The 20,772-nt window shown below is 47.0% G+C and overlaps 1 protein-coding gene across 2 annotated transcripts in view; it reads right to left on the bottom strand.

The window, feature by feature from the left end:
* The window catches only part of LOC140716431 (uncharacterized), a 41,026-nt gene extending 25,630 nt beyond the window's left edge, over window positions 1–15,396 (bottom strand). The window contains exons 1-2 of one of the 2 annotated variants that reach the window (XM_073029163.1): window positions 15,123–15,396; window positions 1,014–1,130 (exon numbers count right to left, since the gene is read on the bottom strand). In XM_073029163.1, coding sequence (XP_072885264.1) covers window positions 1,014–1,130; window positions 15,123–15,129 — 124 coding nt within the window. In that variant the 5' untranslated portion in view covers window positions 15,130–15,396. The remainder of the gene's footprint in view (window positions 1–1,013; window positions 1,131–15,122) is intronic. The other variant, XM_073029164.1, reaches the window with a different exon arrangement.
* Window positions 15,397–20,772: the final 5,376 nt, after the last annotated feature.

Genomic DNA, 20,772 nt, shown 5'->3' with positions numbered 1-20,772 from the left:
CCAAATGGCCTACTCCTGCACCTATTTTCTATGTTTCTATGAATCTTGAAAGGCCCCGACAGAGTCGATGTGGAGAGGATATTTCCCGTGTTGAGGGGGGGGGGGGGGGTCCAAGACAAGAGGAGATAAATGGGTGTCCTTTTCGAATGGAAATGAAGAGGAATTTCTTTAGCCATAGAGTGGTAAATCTGTGGAATTTGTTTCCACAGGCAGCTGTGGGGCTGGGGGGTGGGCAAGTCTTTATGTATATTTAAGGCAGAGGCTGATAGAGTCTTGATTGGTCAGGGCGTGAAGGGATGCGGGGAGAAGGCAGGAGACTGGGGCTGAGAGGGAAAATGGATCAGCCATGATGAAATGGAGGAGCAGACTCGATGGGCCAAATGGCCTAATTCTGCTCCTATATCTTGTGGTCTGAATCATAAGAAAATCAGTAAAGTTTGTAATGTGATCAACTAAGTGTCACATGAACTGGAACAGGCTGATGGGGAAACGCGCTAATAGTGGAGGTATGAAAATCCAGCTTCCTCTCAATGACTCCCACCAGTTTTTACAGGCGTCGCACCAAAAACAACTTATCTAGATGCACCACTGCTCCACCCAGGACCGCTCAGAAATTGCAGAGAGTTGTGACCGCAGCCCAGACGAAAGGCAACTTCGCCTTCACCGACCCTGTCCACGCCTCCCGCTGCCTCGTAAAAGCAATCAGCAAAACATTCTCTCTTCGACACCCCCCTCCCCTCGCGCAGAAGATACAAAAGTTGGAGAACGTGTATCCTAGGCTCGAGGACAGCTCTCTCATAAGACTCATGAACAGAAGTCTCCTATGTTAAAAGATAAACTCAGTCCTTCAAGCTACCTCATTGTGGCCCCTGCAATTATCTGTCAATTCATCTGCACTCTCTCTGTAACTGTAACACTATACCCTGCGTTCTGTTTCTGTCCTTTTGTACTCCCTCCATGCACCTACGTATGGTATGATCTGCTGGATGGTGTGCAAACAAAAAGCTTCTTACTGTATCTGGGAGCACGTGACAGCAACAGACCAACCAACAATTCGTTTAAAGGCCACGTTAGACGAGGCAGTGCAGTAATTAGATCAGGGAGGCATTCAGTTGGCAAGGCATCGGTAGCTGGAGATATCAGAAGATTAAGCAGAGTTAAAACAGAAACACAAGGCCATAAATTACAGCACCCAATTGTAGAGAGAGTGAGGGCAATCGCTGTTCAGCAAGAGAAAGCAAAGTCCCGTGCAGTCAGAGGCAACTCCTACAAAGATCAAATAGCACAGGAAGTGGGAGTACTGATAAATCATCGTGAAAGTGTAAAATACACATGTAACTGAGCTCAAAGTTCAAAGTAAATTTTTTATCAAAGTACGTATACAGTATGTCACCGTATAAAACCCTGAGATTTGTTTTTCATGCGGGCATTCACTGTAGAACAGAGAAATACAATAGAATCAGTGAAAAACCACACACACGGACTGACGGGCGGTGTGCAAAGGATGGTCCTCTAAGGCGTGTGCGCACACACTCACCATCTTTTGCCACGAGCGCGCAGAGGAATTTTAAACCGTGCACAAAAGGTTGTCAGCACCTTCCTCGCTGGCACGTTGGGTTAGTTTTCACGATCACACGCAATCACGTTTCCTTTTCCAGCTTCTGACGCGACTGGTGTTGACAACCTGAGGTTTGCGATGGTTTGTCTGTAGAATTTAGAACTGGCTTATTTTTTTTAATCGAAGAAATTATTCTGTGCGCACATGCTGTTGTCACCGGGGGAAAGAAATTGCACAGCGCAAGTTTTTTGCGTGCACTGGCTGTTACAAATTAGAGGGAACATAGAAGACAAACTGGACAAACACAAAAATAATATAAATAACTAATACTGAGAACATGAGCTGTGGAGTCCTTGAAAGTTGTGCAATCAGTTCAGTGTTGAGGTGAGTGAAGTTTTCCATGCCAGTCAAGATTCCAAATGAAGGTTAATAACCATTCCTGAACCAGGTGTTGTGAGACCTAAGGCATCCGTACCTCCTCTTCGATGGCAGCAATGAGAAGAGAGCATGGGGTCCTTGATGATTTGTAAATGGCAAGGTTTCAATACTTCCGCCCGTTGCCTAAGAGCCAGGTGTCAGAACACAGAACAGTACCAGGCTCTTTGCCCCACGACGTTTAGAATATAGAATAGATAGATAGATAGATAGATAGATAGATAGATAGATAGATACTTTATTCATCCCCATGGGGAAATTCAACTTTTTTCCAATGTCCCATACACTTGTTGTAGCAAAACTAATTACATACAATACTTAACTCTGTAAAGAATATAATATGCATCTAAATCACTATCTCAAAAAGCATTAATAATAGCTTTTAAAAAGTTCTTAAGTCCTGGCGGTAGAATTGTAAAGCCTAATGGCATTGGGGAGTATTGACCTCTTCATCCTGTCTGAGGAGCATTGCATCGATAGTAACCTGTCGCTGAAACTGCTTCTCTGTCTCTGGATGGTGCTATGTAGAGGATGTTCAGAGTTATCCATAATTGACCGTAGCCTACTCAGCGCCCTTCGCTCAGCTACCGATGCCATTCACGATATTGAGAACACGAGTTGTTGAGTCCTGGAGAGCGAGTGGAATCAGCTTGGTGACGTGCTGGGTGAAGTTATGTGAGAGTCTGATGGTTGAAGGGTAGTAACTGATCCTGAGGCTGGTGGCGCGGGACCCAAGGCTCCTCTACCTCCTGCCCAATGTAGCAATGAGAATAATGCCGATACTGTCAATTGCCGTAGGTTTTTTTTGCGTCAGTGGAGTGTCTTTGAGCCCTCAAAGTGCTCACCATAAGCGGCCTGAATTAACCGACTTGCTCGAGAAGATCATCACTGACATGCGATCTTCTTCGTGCGCTGTCCGTAAGTGAGCCACGGTTAAAGCAACCAGGCCCCACATGAAAGCCAGGTTCAAGGTGCAGGTCCAACACACAGGTCCCTTTTCCAAAGCTACTTTAAAACTAATAGAATTGATAGTCACTAGCCCTGAAGTGTTCTAAGCTTAGACAACCTTCTTCACGGTCCACTTCTATGGCGATTCAAGCAACACACAAAGCTGCAGAGCGTAGTGGATTCTGCCTAACACAGCCGGGGCACGTCCCTCCCCATTACTGGTAGTATCTACATGAGGTGCTGTCTCAACAAGACAGTATCTATCAAGAATCTCCCCTATCTGGGCCACGTCATCTTCTTGCACCTACTGTCAGGGAGGAGATAACAGAACCCTGAAGTCCAACACCAAAAAATTCAAGAACAACTCCATCCCTTCAAGCATTCAGACTCTGAAAAGCAATGTGCACAACCCTAATCACTGGTTCAGTGTGGCAACATAATGACCACTTGACGTGTTTGTGCTACAACAGACTGCAACCGTATTCTTTCTGAATCAGCTCAGTATAATTTAAGTTTTTCCTCATGAATATTGTACCTCTGATGCTGCAGGTAAGATTTTCATTACACCCAAGAAATCAAAGTATCTCGTGGAGGAGATGGGGTGTTATATTGAAGGTGTGGAAGACATTGGTGAAGCTTAATTGTGCAGAAAAGATATCAATAAGATTGAAAAAAAGTACAGAGAAAGTTTACAAGAAAGTTGCCAAGACTTGAGAACCTGAGTTACAGGGAAAGATTGAATAGGTGAGGACTTTACTCCTTGGAGCGTAGGAGAATAAGGGGAGATTTGATAGAAATATACCAATCTACGAAGGGTATAGATAGGATAAATGCAAGCAGGCTGAGACTAGAACTAGAGGTCATATGTTAAGGGTGAAAGGGGAAATACTTGAGGGGATCATGAGGGGGAACTACTTTATTAAGACGGTGGTGAGAGTATCCCTCTGCTCTGAAGCTGTGCCCTCTGGTCCTAGACTCTCCCACTATAGGAAACATTGTCTCCACATCTACTCAATCTAGGTCTTTCAACATTCGATAGGTTCCAATGATATCCCCTCTCATTCTTCTGAATTCCAGCGAGTACAAAAGCTGAGCCATCAAACACTCCTTATATGACAAGCCTTTCAATCTCAGAATCATTCCAGTGGCCACACATTTTAATTCCACGTCCCATTCCCGTTCTGATATGTCTATCCATGGCCTCCTCTACCATCAAGATGAAGCCACACTCAGGTTGGAGGAACAACACCTTATATACCGGCTGGGTAGCCTCCAACCTGACGGCATGTACATTGACTTCTCTAACTTCCGTTAATGCCTCTCCTCCCCTTCTTACCCCATCCCTGACAATATTTAGTTGTTTTTTTTCCTCTCTCTCTGCCCATCACTCTGCCTGTTCTCCATCTCCCTCTGGTGCTCCCCTCCCCCTTTCTTTCTCCCGAGGCCTCCCATCCCATGATCCTTTCCCTTCTCCAGCTCTGTATCCCTTTCGCCAATCACCTTTCCGGCTCTCAGCTTCATCCCATCCCCTCCGGACTTCTCCTATCATTTCACATTTCCCCCTTCCCCCACTACTTTCAAATCTCTTAGTATCTTTCCTTTCAGTTAGTCCTGACGAAGGGTCTCGGCCTGAAACGTCGACAGTGCTTCTCCCTATAGATGCTGCCTGGCCTGCTGTGTTCCACCAGCATTTTGTGTGTGTTATCATCATTTTCGTGAACCTCCTTTGAAACCTCTCCAACGTCAGCACAGCTTTTCTACGATCACCATCATCATCTGCTGTGTTGTATGACGTGGGCATCTTTTGACTATGAATGTTCTTGGCAGAATTTTCTACAGAAGTGGCTTGCCACTGCCTTCTCCTGGGCAGTGTCTTCACAAGATGGCGGACCCCAGCCATGATCAATACTCTTCAGAGACTGCCTGCCTGGCGTCAGCGGTCACAGAACCAGAGGCAATCTGCACCGGCTGCTCGTACGAACAACCACCACCTGCTCCATGGCTTCACGTGACTCTGATCAGGGTGGGGGAGGCTGAGCAGGTGCACCTTACACCTCCTTTGGTAGAGACGCATCTCCACCCCTTGTTCAGCGGCCTCATGTGCGGCACCTTGCCAAAGGTCTTTTAGAAATCCAAGTACACAACATCCACCGATTCTCCTCTCTTTATCCTGCCTGCTATTTCCTCAAAGAATTCCAACAGAGTTGTCAGGCAAGATTTTCCCTAAAGGAAACCATTTTGACTTTGGCCCATTTTATCATGTGCTTCCAAGTGCCCTGATACCTCATCTGACTCCAACATCTTCCCAGCCACTGAGGTTAGACTAATGGGTATGTAGCTTCCGTTTTTCTGTCTCCCTCCCTCCTTGAAGAGTGGAGTGACATTTGCAATTTTCCAGTCATCCGGAATCATGAGAATCTAGCGATTCTTGAAAGATCATTACTGATGCCTCCCCAATCTCTTCAGCCACCTCTTTCAGACCTCTGGGGTGTCGTCCCTCTGGTCTCGGTGACTTACCTACCTTCAGACCTTTCAGCTTCTCAAATACCTTCTCATCAGTTAGAGCAACAACATTCACTTTTGCCCTCTGGGGTTCAATGTCAACATTTAAAGGAAGTTTTGCTAAGTTCATGGACGATAAGGGTATGGAGGGCACTGGTCCAGGTGCAGGTCGATGGGACTAGGCAGAATAATAGTCTAGCACAGACTAAACGTGCTGCAGGGCCTGTTTCTCTGATGTAGTATTCTACGACTCTGTACTCATACTTGTGCATATGTAAACAAACTCACCACCAGTTCTGGTGTCACCTCTTGGTAATCATTTCGCTGTTCCTTGCTGCTTTGGCAAAGCATAATCAAGGACCCCTTCCCCTTGGTTTTCCAATCCTCTCTCCCCCTCATTGGATAGAAGTCTCGAAAGCTTGTCAGCACATACCACCAGGCTCAAGGACAGCTTCTGTCCCGCTGTTATAAAGCTTCTGAACAGAGGCGTTCTATGCCGAGAATGAATGCTTTATCTCTTCATCTACCACACTTGGCCCTTGCACTTCACTCATCTACCCCACTGCGTTTTCTTTGCAACTCTCTCACTACGTTCTACTTCCTGTTTCCTTTCTTCCCTTTTGTAGCACCTTACACAGGGACTGATTGTCTGGCAGGCAGTCGAAAGCTTTTCACTGTGCCTTGGCACATGTGACAATAATGACTAATTATATTCTCATCCAAATCATCAATATAAAAGATAAACAACAGAGGACCTCAGGACTAATTTGTGGAAATGACCTCTGTGTGAAGGACTTCGAACTCTGTGTTTAAAACAGAACTGATTTCCTAACCATTGAGCACATCTGAATGAAACAAATCAGCATCCATCATAGAGCCATAGAACCACAGAACATTACAGCGCAGAAACAGGCCTTTTGGCCCTTCTCGGCTGGGCCGAACCATTTTTCTGCCTCGTCCCACTGACCTGCACCTGGCCCATATCCCTCCATACACCTCTCATCCATGTACCTATCCAAGTTTTTCTTCAATGTCAAAAGTGAGTCATCAGAGATTCTCACCACCCAGGCCAGGCTCTTTTCTCACTGCTGCCATCAGGTAGAAGGTACAGGAGCCTCAGGATTTGCACCACCAGGTTCAAGAACAGTTACTACCCCTCAACCATCAGGCTCTTGAGCAAAAAGAGGACAAGTATACTCATCTATTGAGATGTTCACACAGCCAATAATCTCACTTTAAGGACTCTTTATCTCATGTTCTCATTATTTATTGCTATTTATTTATATTTGCATTTGCACAGTTTGTTGTCTTCTGTGATCTTTCATTGACCCTGTTATGGTTAGATTTGCTATCTATAGGAAAGCGAATCTCCGGGTTATACATGGTGACATGTATGTACTCTGATGATAAAATTCACTTTGAACTTTGATTTACCTGATACACCAACATTTTGTCACTCATCAGCTCCACGTGGAACTTGGCCACGACATATCCTGCTGACTTCCTGAAAATCTGCCCACTATACTATTTGTCATGGCGATTCACTTCGCTTATCCCAACAGTCTGACTCGACGAACTTTGCTCCACAGTCTATAACCTTGAAATGGTGTACTCCGAGGCTTAGTTCATCATGGGTGTGGAATTCAACCAGGCCGATTTCAACAGCACATGTCCTATCCCAGCAAGCACTTCAAAAATCCTGCTGACCATGGAGGTGTGGATTGAAACCCGAAGGCTGATTGGATCTCCATAAGTCAAGGGCCGATGGCTGGAGCCCGAGTCTGTGAGTTTGTGTGAATGCTGAGGGAGCTGGGGCCCGGTGTCTGAATCCGTGACTCTACTAGAGGCCTGAATCTGTGAATGCTCGGGGAGTCAGGGCCTGTGACTATGAATCCGTGACTCTGCTGGAGGCCCCAGGCTGGAGACAGCCTGTCCTGTGGTTGAAGGACTGTGGGCGGGCGGGGAGGAACGGATCTTGTTTCACTGCTGTTGATCTGTGTCGTTCTGCCAAGCACTGTGGGCTTGCAATGTTGGCATCGGAATCTGGTGACGCTTGCGGGCTGCCCCTGGCACACCCTCGGGTGTGTTGGTTGTTAACACAAATGGCACATTTCAATAGACAATAGGTGCAGAAGTAGACCATTCGGCCCCTTGAGCCTGCACCGCCATTTTGAGATCATGGCTGATCATCTACTATCAATACCCGGTTCCTGCCTTGTCCCCATATCCCTTGATTCCCCTATCCATAAGATACCTATCTAGCTCCTTCTTGAAAGCATCCAGAGAATTGGCCTCCACTACCTTCCAAGGCAGTGCATTCCAGACCCCCACAACTCTCTGGGAGAAGAAGTTTTTCCTTAACTCTGTCCTAAATGACCTACCCCTTATTCTCAAACCATGCCCTCTGGTACTGGACTCTCCCAGCATCTGGAACATATTTCCTGCCTCTATCTTGTCCAATCCCTTAATAATCTTATATGTTTCAATCAGATCCCCTCTCAATCTCCTTAATTCCAGCGTGTGCAAGCCCAGTCTCTCTAACCTCTCTGCGTAAGACAGTCCGGACATCCCAGGAATTAACCTTGTGAATCTACGCTGCACTTCCTCTACAGCCAGGATGTCCTTCCTTAACCCTGGAGACCAAAACTGTACACAATACTCCAGGTGTGGTCGCACTGTACATGGGATAATAAGTCTGAGTGTGAAACATCAAAGATGCCGATTCCTCCGTCCCGAAGCACATCCTGGGAAAGAGTAACCACTGACCTGTATTCCTTCTCCTTGGATGCAAACACAAACGGCAGGATCTGGTATGGGAAGTCACCCAGCGCGGGTCTAATTCATTAACTGTATACAATTGTTTCATGTCAAGCTGGTCCATATTCAAGAACCTATCAGTCAATCTAAATGAGTCTGCCTTTGCAATCACAGATTTCATTAATGTAGAGGACTACACCCTCCAAGAGGACCACAACCTTGTTGAGTTTGGAGGCTCGTGTGCCTCAACGACCCGGAGAGCTACGCTGGCTGGAGTCAGGGCTTTGTGCTTCCGTTCTTGGGCCACCCATGCCAAACAGGTCAAAAGGCAGAGGTCAGACTAACAGCGGTCCACCGGTCCTCCAGGTTCGGGGGTTCAGCTCAGGGCGAACAACCCTGACTGGCCCTACAAAACTGTCACGGAAACAGCAATGAAGAATCCAGGATTTGCTGACTGACAGTAGTGAAAACCGAGAGGAAGCTACTGACACGGTGAAGGAAGCTCTGAACATTGCCAGCAGAGATGGAGCACCTTCATTGCTGCCCTAAACACCAGCGGTGTAGCGGGAAGTCAGTAAGAGGATCACACACCAAAGCAATCGATCCAGATTTTCCCCAACTGGAAAATCGTGAGTGAACCAAGAGGCTCACTATCTACTGAAGGCCATGTCTGATGTGTTCAAAGTACATTACTGAAGTATTCTTGTATACAACCTTCAGATTTGTCTCCTTGCAGGCAGCCACTAAACAAAGGAACCTCAGACAGTTAATAGACTGTAGGTGCAGGAGTAAGCCATTCGGCCCTTCTAGCCAGCACCGCCATTCACTGTGATCATGACTGATCATACACAATCAGTACCCCGTTCCTGCCCTCTCCCCATATCCTTTGACCCCGCTATCTATAAGAGCTCTATCTAAATCTCTCTTGAATGCATCCAGAGACTTGGCCTCCACTGCCTTCTGGGGCAGAGCATTCCACATATCCACCACTATCTGGGTGAAAAGGTTTTTCCGCATCTCTGTTCTAAATGGCCTACCCCTTATTCTTGAACTGTGGCCTCTGGTTCTAGACTCACCCATCAGCGGGAACATGCTTCCTGCCTCCAGTGTGTCCAATCCCTTAATACTAACTGGAGTCCCAGACCAGCCACAGCTGGAACATTCACCAAAGTGAAGCCAGGCAGTATTGCTAGCAATAACACAACCCTCCCTGAACGTCTCAATGTGCTCTTTGAGCAGAAGGTCAATGAAATGACGACACCTGTCCCGTCAGCCTCTGATATACCTCTGTACATAGTCATCGATGCAGGCATCAGATTAGCGTTCCTGAGAGCGATCAGCGGAAACTAACACCATCTCCAGCTGTGTCCTCAGATCCGCTGTGGGGGCCAACATCTTTAACCTCTTCCTCATCCAATAAGTTCCCACCTGCAATAAGTAGACCACTATCGTCCTCGTGCCAAAGAAAAATGAGATCAGGGAGCCTGAAGAGCCACACTCTGATTTGAAGGCACTCATTTCTCATTATAATTCATAGCATATCTTATGTATTTACTGCCGCAAAACAACAAATTTCATGACTTGATTCTGAAATAATGCGCCTTAATGGCTGTTGTCTGGTAACTCTGCCATCACGATCATGAAGTGCTTTGAGAGGCTGGTCATGCCACTCATCAACTCTAGCCTCCCAGACAAGTTCAACCCATGGAATTTCAATTACATTGATAGAGCTCTCACAAGCATTCAGCCCATCTACATGAAACACTATCGCAGGAAAACAGAGTCCATCGTCGGGGACCCCACTACCCAGGCCGTGCTCTCTTCACACTGCTGCCATCAGGAAGGAGGTACAGGAGCCTGAGGACTCACACCACCAGGTTCAGCAACAGTTATTACCCCTCAACCATCAGGCTCTTGAACCAGAGGGGATAACTTCACTCACCCCAACATTGAAATGTTCCCTCAACCAATGGACTCACTTTCAAGGACTCTTCATCCCATGTTCTCGATACATTTTGCTTATTATTTCTTCTGTTTGTATTTGCAGTTTGTTCTCTCCTGCACTCTGACTGAACACCCTAGTTGGACGGTCTTCCATCAGTTCTGTTATGGTTATTATTCTATAGATTTATTGAGTACACCCACAAGAAAATGAATGTCAGGATTGTATATGGTGACATATATGTACTTTGATAATAAAATTTACTTTGAACTTTGAGAGTTCCATGGTAGACATCCTCTCTCTGGCCCTGTATATATCTCTGGAAGTTCTGGACAGTAAGGAGACCTACATTAGAATCCTATTTATTGACTAGGTTCTGCCTTCAACACCATAATTCCAAATTGTTAGACCTAGGCCTCGGCATCACAATTACAACTCCCCTTACCCCTCCCCTGCACAATTAGACCGTTGACTTCTAGACCTGTAGATGTCAATAGTAAATACAGTAAATGGAAGGATATGGGGTAGTGTGGGTTTAGTATTTTTTTTTAAGGATTATTTGGGTCGGCACAACATGGACAGCTGAAGGGCCTGTGCTGTGCTGTAGTGTTCTATGGTTCTATGGCAGCAGAACCTTCAACACAATTACCCATAAGACAGCATCCTCTTTACGGCCTATATTATTTCACAGGACTTCACGTGGGCAAACCACATCTCCTTCATTAACAAAAATACGTGTCAGAAGATGTACTTCGTGCGGCAGCTGGTAAAATTCCAGCCTCTCCAGAACACGCTGGTCCAATTCTACCCTGCCATCATCGAGGGCATCCTCTCATCAGCCATCACCGTCTGGTTCGGTGCAGCATCCTCTCACAGTAGACAAAAACCTCAGCAAAGTCAGCTCGGTAGAAAAGGTCATTGCCTGCCGGACTTGTATGTGTCCAGGACAAGGCCGTGGCCTGACGAGACACAACCTGCCCCTTCCAAAAGCTCCCTTCTGGAAAGTGCCACAGGACTATTAAAGCAGCAACTTATCAATTCATTCACTCAGGCAGTTAATCTGATCGACCATTCTAGTTAACCCCCGCCCCCTCTATCAGAATCAGGTTTATTATCACCTGGCATGTGACTTGAAATTTGTTAACATAGCAGCAGCAGTTCAATGTTATACATAATATAGAAGGGAAAAAAAACACAAAATAATAAGTAAATAAATTACAGTATATGCATATTGAATAAATTAAAATCATGCAAAAAGCAAATAATACATATTTTTTTAAAGTGTTCATGGGTTCAATGTCCATTTAGGAATCGGATGGCAGAGGGAAAGAAGCTGTTCCTGAATCGCTGAGTGTGCGCCTTCAGGTTCCTGTACCTCCTACCCGATGGTAACAGTGAGAAAAGGGCATCCCCTGGATGCTGGAGGCTGCCTTTCTGAGACTCCGCTCCTTGAAGAAGCAACACACACAAAATGCTGGTGCAACACAGCAGGCCAGGCAGCATCTATAGGGAGAAGCGCTGTCGACGTTTCGGGCCGAGACCCTTCGTCAGGACTAACTGAAAGGAAAGATAGTAAGAGATTTGAAAGTAGGAGGGGGAGAGGGAAATGTGAAATGATAGGAGAAGACCGGAGGGGGTGGGATGAAGCTAAGAGCCGGAAAGGTGATTGGCAAAAGTGATACAGAGCTGGAGAAGGGAAAGGATCATGGGATGGGAGGCCTAGGGAGAAAGAAAGAGGGAGGGGAGCACCAGAGAGAGATGGAGAACAGGCAGAGTGATGGGCAGAGAGAGAAAGAAAAAAAAGGGAGGGGGAATAAAACAAAAACAGAAAAAAACTAAATATATCAGGGATGGGGTAAGAAGTGGAGGAGGGGCATTAACGGAAGTTAGAGAAGTCAATGTTAACGCCGTCAGGTTGGAGGCTACCCAGCCTGTATATAAGGTGTTGTTCCTCCAACCTGAGTGTGGCTTCATCTTGACAGTAGAGGAGGCCATGGATAGACATATCAGAATGGGAATGGGACGTGGTATTAAAATGTGTGGTCACTGGGAGATCCTGCTTTCTCTGGCGGACCGAGCGTAGGTGTTCAGCGAAATGGCCTGCCAGTCTGCATCGGGTCTCACCAATATATAAGAGGACACACCGGGAGCACCGGACGCAGTATACCACACCAGCCGACTCACAGGTGTAGTGTCGCCTCACCTGGAAGGGCTGTCTGGGGGTGAGGGGTATCTCTCCCATTTCCCGCACATCTGCCCTCACCCCATCCGCCCACCATCCCACTCGGGATAGGGTCCCCCTTGTCCTCACCTACCACCCCACCAGCCTCCAGGTCTCCGTAACTTCTGCCACCTCCAACAGGATCCCACTACCCAGCACATCTTTCCCTCCCCCCCTTTCTGCTTTCCGCAGGGATCACTCCCTACGCGACTCCCTTGTCCACTCGTTTCCCCCCCCCCCCCCATTCCTTCCCACCAATCTCCCTCCTGGCACTTATCCTTGCAAGAAGAACAAGTGCTACACCTGCCCTTACACTTCCTCCCTCACCACCATTCAGGGCCCCAGACAGTCTTTCCAGGTGAGGCGACACTTCACCTGTGAGTCGGCTGGTGTGGTATACTGCGTCCGGTGCTCCCGGTGTGGCCTTTTATATATTGGTGAGACCCGACTCAGACTGGGAGACCGTTTCGCTGAACACCTACGCTCGGTCTGCCAGAAAAAGCAGGATCTCCCAGTGGCCACACATTTTAATTCCATGTCCCATTCCCATTCTGATATGTCTATCCATGGCCTCCTCTACTGTCAAGATGAATCCACACTCAGGTTGGAGGAACAACACCTTATATACCGGCTGGGTAGCCTCCAACCTGATGGCATGAACATTGACTTCTCTAACTTCCGTTAATGCCCCTCCTCCCCCTCTTACCCCATCCCTGATATATTTTGGGTTTTTTTGTTTTTTCCCCCTCCCTTTTTTTCTCTCTGCCCATCACTCTGCCTGTTCTCCATCTCCCTCTGGTGCTCCCCTCCCCCTTTCTTTCTCCCGAGGCCTCCCGTCCCATGATCCTTTCCCTTCTCATCCCAGCTCTGTATCACTTTCGCCAATCACCTTTCCGGCTCTTAGCTTCATCCCACCCCCTCCGGTCTTCTCCTATCATTTTGCATTTCCCCCTCCCCCCACTACTTTCAAATCTCTTACTATCTTTCCTTTCGGTTAGTCCTGACGAAGGGTCTCGGCCTGAAACATCGACAGCGCTTCTCCCTATAGATGCTGCCTGGCCTGCTGTGTTCCACCAGCATTTTGTGTGTATTGTTGTTTGAATTTCCAGCATCTGCAGATTTCCTCGTGTGCTCCTTGAAGATGTCCAGGGTACTTTGCAGGCTAGTACCCAAGATAGAGCCGACTAAATGTACGACCCTCTGCAGCTTCTTTCGGTCCTGTGCGGTAGCCCCTCCGTCCCAGACAGTGATGCAGCCTGTCAGAATGCTCTCCACGGTAAAACTATGGAAGTTTTTGAGTGTATTTGTTGACATTCCAAATCTCTTCAAACTCCTAATGAAGTGTAGTCACTGTCTTGCCTTCTTCATAGCTGTATCGATATCAACACAGTCACTGTACTGTGAACACTTTAAGCAACTTTTATCATGCTGAGCAGCACACAAAATGCTGGAGGAACTCAGCCGGTCAGGCAGCATCAGGGGAAATGAATAAACAGTTGACATTTCGGGCCAGACCCTTTCTTCAGGGTTTCCATAGATACTGCCGGTCCGGCTGAGTTCCTCCAGCATTTTGAGTGTGTTGCTCTGGATTTCCAGCATCTGCAGAATCTCTTGTTTTGATAATGTTGTTTGCATTGTAAACACACGCAGGTATTTGTGCACACTTTATTCCAGATCCGTACTAACTTTACTTATATATAATTATTTTCACCGTTGAAAGTTGATTTTTTTTTGTTGCAGGTGGTGCCAACACACCACAGGAAATTCCTAATGCAGGCAAATATACACGGTGAATAAAGCTGATCCCTGATCCCCTACGCGACTGTATGACCGCAGTCCGCTTACACTCCGTTTCCAGATGACGGTATCATGACAGACTGGATCTCAAACAAGAGCGAGACGGCGCAGGAAGAAGACAGCGAGTCTAATCGCAGGGTATCATGACAACAACCATTGTGTTATCAAAACAGAACAGCGCTTCAGGAAGTGGGACGGAGTGTACACTTTGTACCAGCAGCGCTGATGTGGAAATGATAGCGAGCTCCGAGCTCCTAGGTAAATATTACCAAAGCGCGTCCCCATCCAGACACGTACACGCTACAAAAGGTACAGCGGTGTCCGCACTTCCCCAGAAGGCGAAGGAAATTGGACACATCTCTGATAACTGTCGCCTATTTACGCCTCACGGTTTGGTCTGGCAACAGCCGTGCATGAAAATGCTGCGAACAAAGCCGAGTGTGTCATGGACACCAGCCTCCCATCATTGCCTGCACTTCCCGTTGCTCTAGCAAAGCAGCCAGCCCCTCTCGTCCATCGGGCTCAAGAGCACGTACCGACCCAGGCTCAAGGACAGCCTCGATCCCGCTGCACGGAGACTACTGAACGGATCCAAAAAAAATCGAACTCCTGAACTCTCAAGTCTACCTCGTCGTGCCTCTTGCATTTCATCTCAAAGATTCAAAACAGTGCGCTTTCTGTGTAACACCAGATCCTCACACACCCCTTTTGTACAACCTCTCTGCACGGAATCATCTGTCCGGATGGGAGGCAAACAAAAGCTTTCACTGTGCATGTGACAATAGTAAACCAATTACCTATTAGCAAACCACGGCAGTGCAGGGTTAACGCTGGCTGCATCGGGCAGCGGCGATACGGGCAGAGTCCATGCCCGCGATTGCAGCGCCCTTCGCCAGCTACCAGACGGGCAGAGATAAGCTCAGGTAGCGAGGGGAACAATTGAATAAAACTTTAAGAAATACCTTCCATGGCGTCCAGACGTCCTTCGGCCTCCAGGAGCGTCCTAGTGCTGTCAGCGAAACCGAGGCGGCGGCGGCGGCGTCAGGAACGGGAAGGGCTCTGCGCGCATGCGCCCGGCGGACCTTCGGCCAGCTATTGTGTCGGCGGGTCGAGTTCCCCTCCCCGGGCGGGGGGGAGGTCGCGGGAGTTCAGCGGCGGGGTCGAGCGCTGCGACGCCGAGGCTGAATCACAAAACCCCGCATGCCGCCGCGTTGGGACAGTGGAGTCCCGGCCCTTCCGCTCCCTCTCCCCGCCCGCCCGCACTCCCTCACCGGGGCCGATTCCCACCGGCGAGTCGGAGCTGGCCCCCGTTACAGACAGAGAGGGCGGTTTCTGGGGCGCCGGGGATTGTGGGTAGGAAGGCGGCCATTGCTTCCGCTTCGTCTAGCGGTTTGTGGCCAGGTCGACTAACTGAGAGGGTCTGAGATGTACAAATACCACCAGCTCCTAAAATCCAAATCCAGGGACTGGGGATAAAGAGAAGACAGTCTGGATACTAGTTCTGCTGATATCAGAACAGTGGAATAATGCCATTCTTTAGGAGGAAACTGGTTTCCGCCCCTCTAACGCATTAAGCCCTCTTATCAATTTGATCTCTGGTGTTAAATCTTCCCTTTACCTGAAGAGAATTTCTCCTTCCCATTTCATAGTAAGTCTTCTCCACCCCTCTGGTGATTTCCCCAAATGTGTTCTGTATTGGACACATTGTGTTACATAGAATGGTACAGTACAGCACAGAGACAGGCCCTTCGGCCTTCAAAGCTGTGCTGAAACAGATAAAAAGTAAATGTTTTAGAAAACAAAAACAAATCCCTCCCATCTACACAATGTCCACATCCCTTCATCCTCATATTCATTTGCCTATCTAAGCCTAATGTATTTGCCTCCACCACCATCCCGTACATTCCAGGCACCCACCACTTCTAAATAAAAAAACTCCTTACATCCCCATTGTACCTACCCCCTCCCGCCCCCCCCCACCTTCAATGCATGCCTTCTATATTAGATATTTCTAGCCTGGGGAAAAGATACTCCCTGTCTACTCTCTCCATACAGCTCATAATCTTATGAACCTCTGATCAGATCTCCCCTCAGCCTCCGCTGCTCCAAAGGAAACAACCCAAGTTTGTCCAGCCTCTCATGACAGCTCATGCCCTCTAAACCAGGCAGCATCCTGGTAAACCTCTTCTGCACCCTCTGCAAAGCCTCAATATTGTCCCTACAGTAGGAAGAACCATGTGCAATAGTCCAGATGTGGCCAAACCAGAATTCTATACATCTGCAACATAAACTCTTGAATGTTGAACTCAATGTCTTGACTAATAAAAGCAAGCATTCCCTAAAACACACACAAAGTGCTGGAGGGATGCAGCAGGCCATGGAGAAGAGTAAACAGTCAACCTTTCAAGCCAAGGCCATTCATCATGGTCTCGCTCACTCTCCCATGATTGTCACTCCTCTCTCCAGGATATGGAGCCTTTCACTGTTCCGTTGTTGGGTCAATTAAAATGGCGGCCCAGAAAAGGCAGGGCATAGGTCAGGACAAGAGCCAATCACACTCATTCTCCGTGAGGGTCATCTCCATGGTCTAAGGCTATGAAGACTGCCCTGGCTGCCACGCTCTGTGTCTGCTGATATGACAAACTGATAAGCAAGGCTTTGGGCCTACTCCATTTCAGATCTGAGGACTCATTTTTGTTGTCCACTTCAATTGTTTGCATGATTTGTATTTTTTTTTTTATTACTCTTGCTCATCAAATGTTGGTCTTTTATTTTTATTCTTTTTTTTCTTTGATCGGGTGCTTTCTGGCTCCCTGTGAGCAAGCAAATGTCAGGGCTGTATAAATTATACGTTCTTTGATAATAAACGTACTTGAATCTTGAATCTGGTGTGTGTGTGAAATCTTGCTGAGCACAGAACAGAAACTGCTTACTTCCTGCAGCAACGTCTCTCCATCAAATACAAAGCGGGACCTCCTGAGGCAGGGCAAGGTTCTCTATGAATACGAGAACTTCATAGTTTTTAAAGCCAAGGAATGCTGCGTCAGCAGTCTCACCAACTTATCACAACGTCTTCAGAGATTCGTGGGCACTCTCAACTGGACGTCCCTAGTCTAGTGTAGTTTTTTTTCTGTGTTTTTTTTTACATAGGTCAGTCTAGTTTTTGTACTGCGTCATGTAACACCATGGTCCTGAAAAAACGTTGTCTCATTTTTACTGTGTACTGTACATAGCAGTTATGGTCGAAATGACAATAAAAAGTGACTTGACTTGACTTAACTAGTCCAGAACCTCCTTTAAAGTTACCTCATTGATTTCACTTACAAATGTATTATGGACTCTGAATCATTTTCACAGTAAATCAAAGAATTTGGGATACTATCTTGAAGTTGTATAAGGCATTGGTAAGACCTAATTTGGGGTATTATGTGCAGTTTTGGTCACCGACCTACAGGAAAGATGTCGATGAGTAGAGAGAAGATTTACAAGGATGTTGCCAGGACTTGAGACCAGAGGTATAGGGAAAGGTTGGTGTGTAGGAGGAGAGGGGATTTGATAGAGGTATACAAAATAATGAGGGGTATAGCTAGAGAGTATGCAAGCAGGCTTTTTTTTCTGCTGGGGTTGGTTGAGACTACAACTTGAGGTCATAGGTTTGGGGTGAAAGGTGAGTTCTAAGGAGGAGCTGTTCGCTCAGAGGGAGGTGAGAGTGTGGAATGAGCTGCCAGCCAAAGAGATGGGTGCAGGCTGGATTTCAACATTTAAAATGGAACTTTGATGCATACATGGATGGAAGAGGTTTGGAGTGCCATGGCCCAGGTGCGGGTCGATAGGACTAGAGGAATAATAGTTTGGCATGAGCTGAAGAGTGCATGAGAGGCTGTTTTGAAGAGCGCATGAGAGGCTTTGGCAAGTAGTATTAAGGAGAACTCAAAGTGTTGTACATCTATGTGAAGAACAGGAGTAGACAATAGACAGTAGATGCAGGAGTAGGCCATTCGGCCTTTCTAGCCAGCACCGCCATTCACTGTGATCATGGCTGATCATACACAATCAGTGCCCTGTTCCTGGCCTCTCCCCATATCCCTTGACCCCACTATCTATAAGAGCTCTATCTAACTCTCTCTTGAATGCATCCAGAGACTTGGCCTCCACTGCCTTCTGGGGCAGAGCATTCCACATATCCACCACTCTCTGGGTGAAAAAGTTTTTCCGCATCTCTGTTCTAAATGGCCTACCCCTTATTCTTAAACGGTGGCCTCTAGTTCTGGACTCACCCATCAGCGGGAACATGCTTCCTGCCTCCAGCGTGTCCAATCCCTTAATAAGGAACTGCAGGCCCGAACTCTGGGAGCCCGCTCCGCTCTGCCTGCCCGAACTCTGGGAGCCCGCTCCGCTCTGCCTGCCTGAACCCCGGGAGCCGCTCCGCTCTGCCTGCCTGCCTGAACTCTGGGAGCCCGCTCCGCTCTGCCTGCCTGACACTCTATCTACCTGAACCCCAGCTCTACCCTTAAATGCCATGGCATCCCCATCCTGTCCTCCCCCTAGTACTTCAGTGTCTGCATCCTGTGTTTGGGTCCATCCGGCCCCGTTCCTGACAACCCTAGGTCCTCTGGCCACTATTACATCTGGGAGATTGTTTGTGTCTTCCCTAGTGAAGACAGATCCAAAGTACCTGTTCAACTCATCTGCCATTTCCTTGTTCCCCATAATAAATTCTCCCGTTTCTGTCTTCAATGGCCCAGTTTTGGTCTTAACTATTTTTTTGCTATTCACATACCTAAAGAAGCTTTTACTATCCTCCTTTATATTCTTGGCTAGTTTACCTTTGTACCTCATTTTTTCTTGGCGTATTGCCTTTTTTATTATCTTCTGTTGCTCTTTAAAAGCTTCCCAGTCCTCCGGTTTCCCGCTCATCTTTGCTATGTTATACTTCTTCTCTTTTATTTTTATACTGCCCTTTACTTCCCTCATCAACCATGGCCGCCGCTTACTCCCCTTAGGATCTTTCTTCCTCTTTGGAATGAACCGATCCTGTACCATCTGCATTATTCCCAGAAATACCTGCCATTTTTGTTCCACTGTCTTCCCTGCTAGGGTATTGTTCCATTGAACTTTGGCCAGCTCCTCCCTCATAGCTCCACAGTTCCCTTTGTTCAACTGTAATACTGACACATCCGATTTTCCCTTCTCCTTCTCAAATTGTAGGTTAAAACGTATCATATTATGGTCACTACCTCCTAATGGTTCCTTTACCTTGAGGTCCCTGATCAAATCCAGTTCATTGCACAACACTAAATCTAGAATTGCTTTCTCCCTGGTAGGCTCCAGTGCAAGCTGTTCTAAGAATCCATCTCGGAGGCACTCCACAAACTCCCTTTCTTGGGGTCCAGTACCATTCTGATTCTCCCAGTCTACCTGCATGTTGAAATCCCCCATGACAACTGTATCATTACCTTTGCGACATGCCAATTTTAACTCTTCATTCAACTTACACCCTACATCCAGACTGCTGTTTGGGGGCCTGTAGATAACTCCCATTAGGGTCTTTCTACCCTTAGAATTTCTCAGTTCTATCCATACTGACTCTACATCCCCAGATTCTATGTTCCCCCCTCGCAAGGGACTGAATATCATTCCTCACCAACAGAGCCACCCCACCCCCTCTGCCAGTCAGTCTGTCCTTTCGATAAGATGTATATCCTTGAATATTAATTTCCCAGGCCCTGTCCGCTTGAAGCCATGTCTCTGTTATTCCCACAACATCGTACTTGCCAATTTCCAACTGAGCCTCAAGCTCATCTACTTTATTCCTTATACTTCGTGCATTCATATATAATACTTTTAATTCGGTACTCCCCTCTCCTTTCATATCAATTCCTATTTCACTTGACCATACTGTATGATCCAGAGTATGACTAGAATAAGGGTAGAATCGGTCAGGGTCAGTAGAGGAAATATGTAGCTGGAGTCAGAAGAGGTAAGGAGGGTCCTTAATGAATACTTTGCTTTGATATTTGCCAGTGAGAGGAAACTTGATGTTTGTGAGGACATAGTTAAACAGGCAGATAAGCTAGAATATGTCAACATTAAGAAAGAGGATGTGCCGGAACTTTTGAAAGTAAGTTAGGCTAGATAAGTCTCTGGGACAACATAGGTTCCTTAGAAAGTGGCAAATATTATTTATTTGCTTATAAAAGAAAGGATGGATAACCCTGGAAATGATAGACTAGTAGGTCTTGCTTCAGTGGGCAAGTTATTGGAGGTGATTCCCAGATACAGGATTTAGGAGCATTTGAGAAGCATAGCCTGATGAGGGATAGTCGGCATGGTTTTCTGAGAAGTAGATCGCGCATCACGAGCCTAACTGAACTTGTTGAGGATGTGGCGAAGCACATCCTCAAAGAAGGCAGAGCACTGGATGTGATGTGTATGCATTTTAGTACGGCATTTGATAAGGTCCCTAACGTAGGCTCATTCACAAAGTCAGGAGGTTCGGGATCCAAGGCTACCTGGCTGAGTGGATTCAGAATTGGCTTTCCCAAAGAATGCAGAGGGTGGCTGAAGATCAGGGTTTCCCAACCTTGTTCATGCCATGGACCAATACCATTA

Source organism: Hemitrygon akajei, chromosome 25 (assembly GCF_048418815.1).
Source record: "Hemitrygon akajei chromosome 25, sHemAka1.3, whole genome shotgun sequence".
Classification (NCBI taxonomy): domain Eukaryota; kingdom Metazoa; phylum Chordata; class Chondrichthyes; order Myliobatiformes; family Dasyatidae; genus Hemitrygon; species Hemitrygon akajei.
Note: the sequence above shows the minus strand (reverse complement) of the source record. Positions and strands in the feature narration are given on the sequence as shown.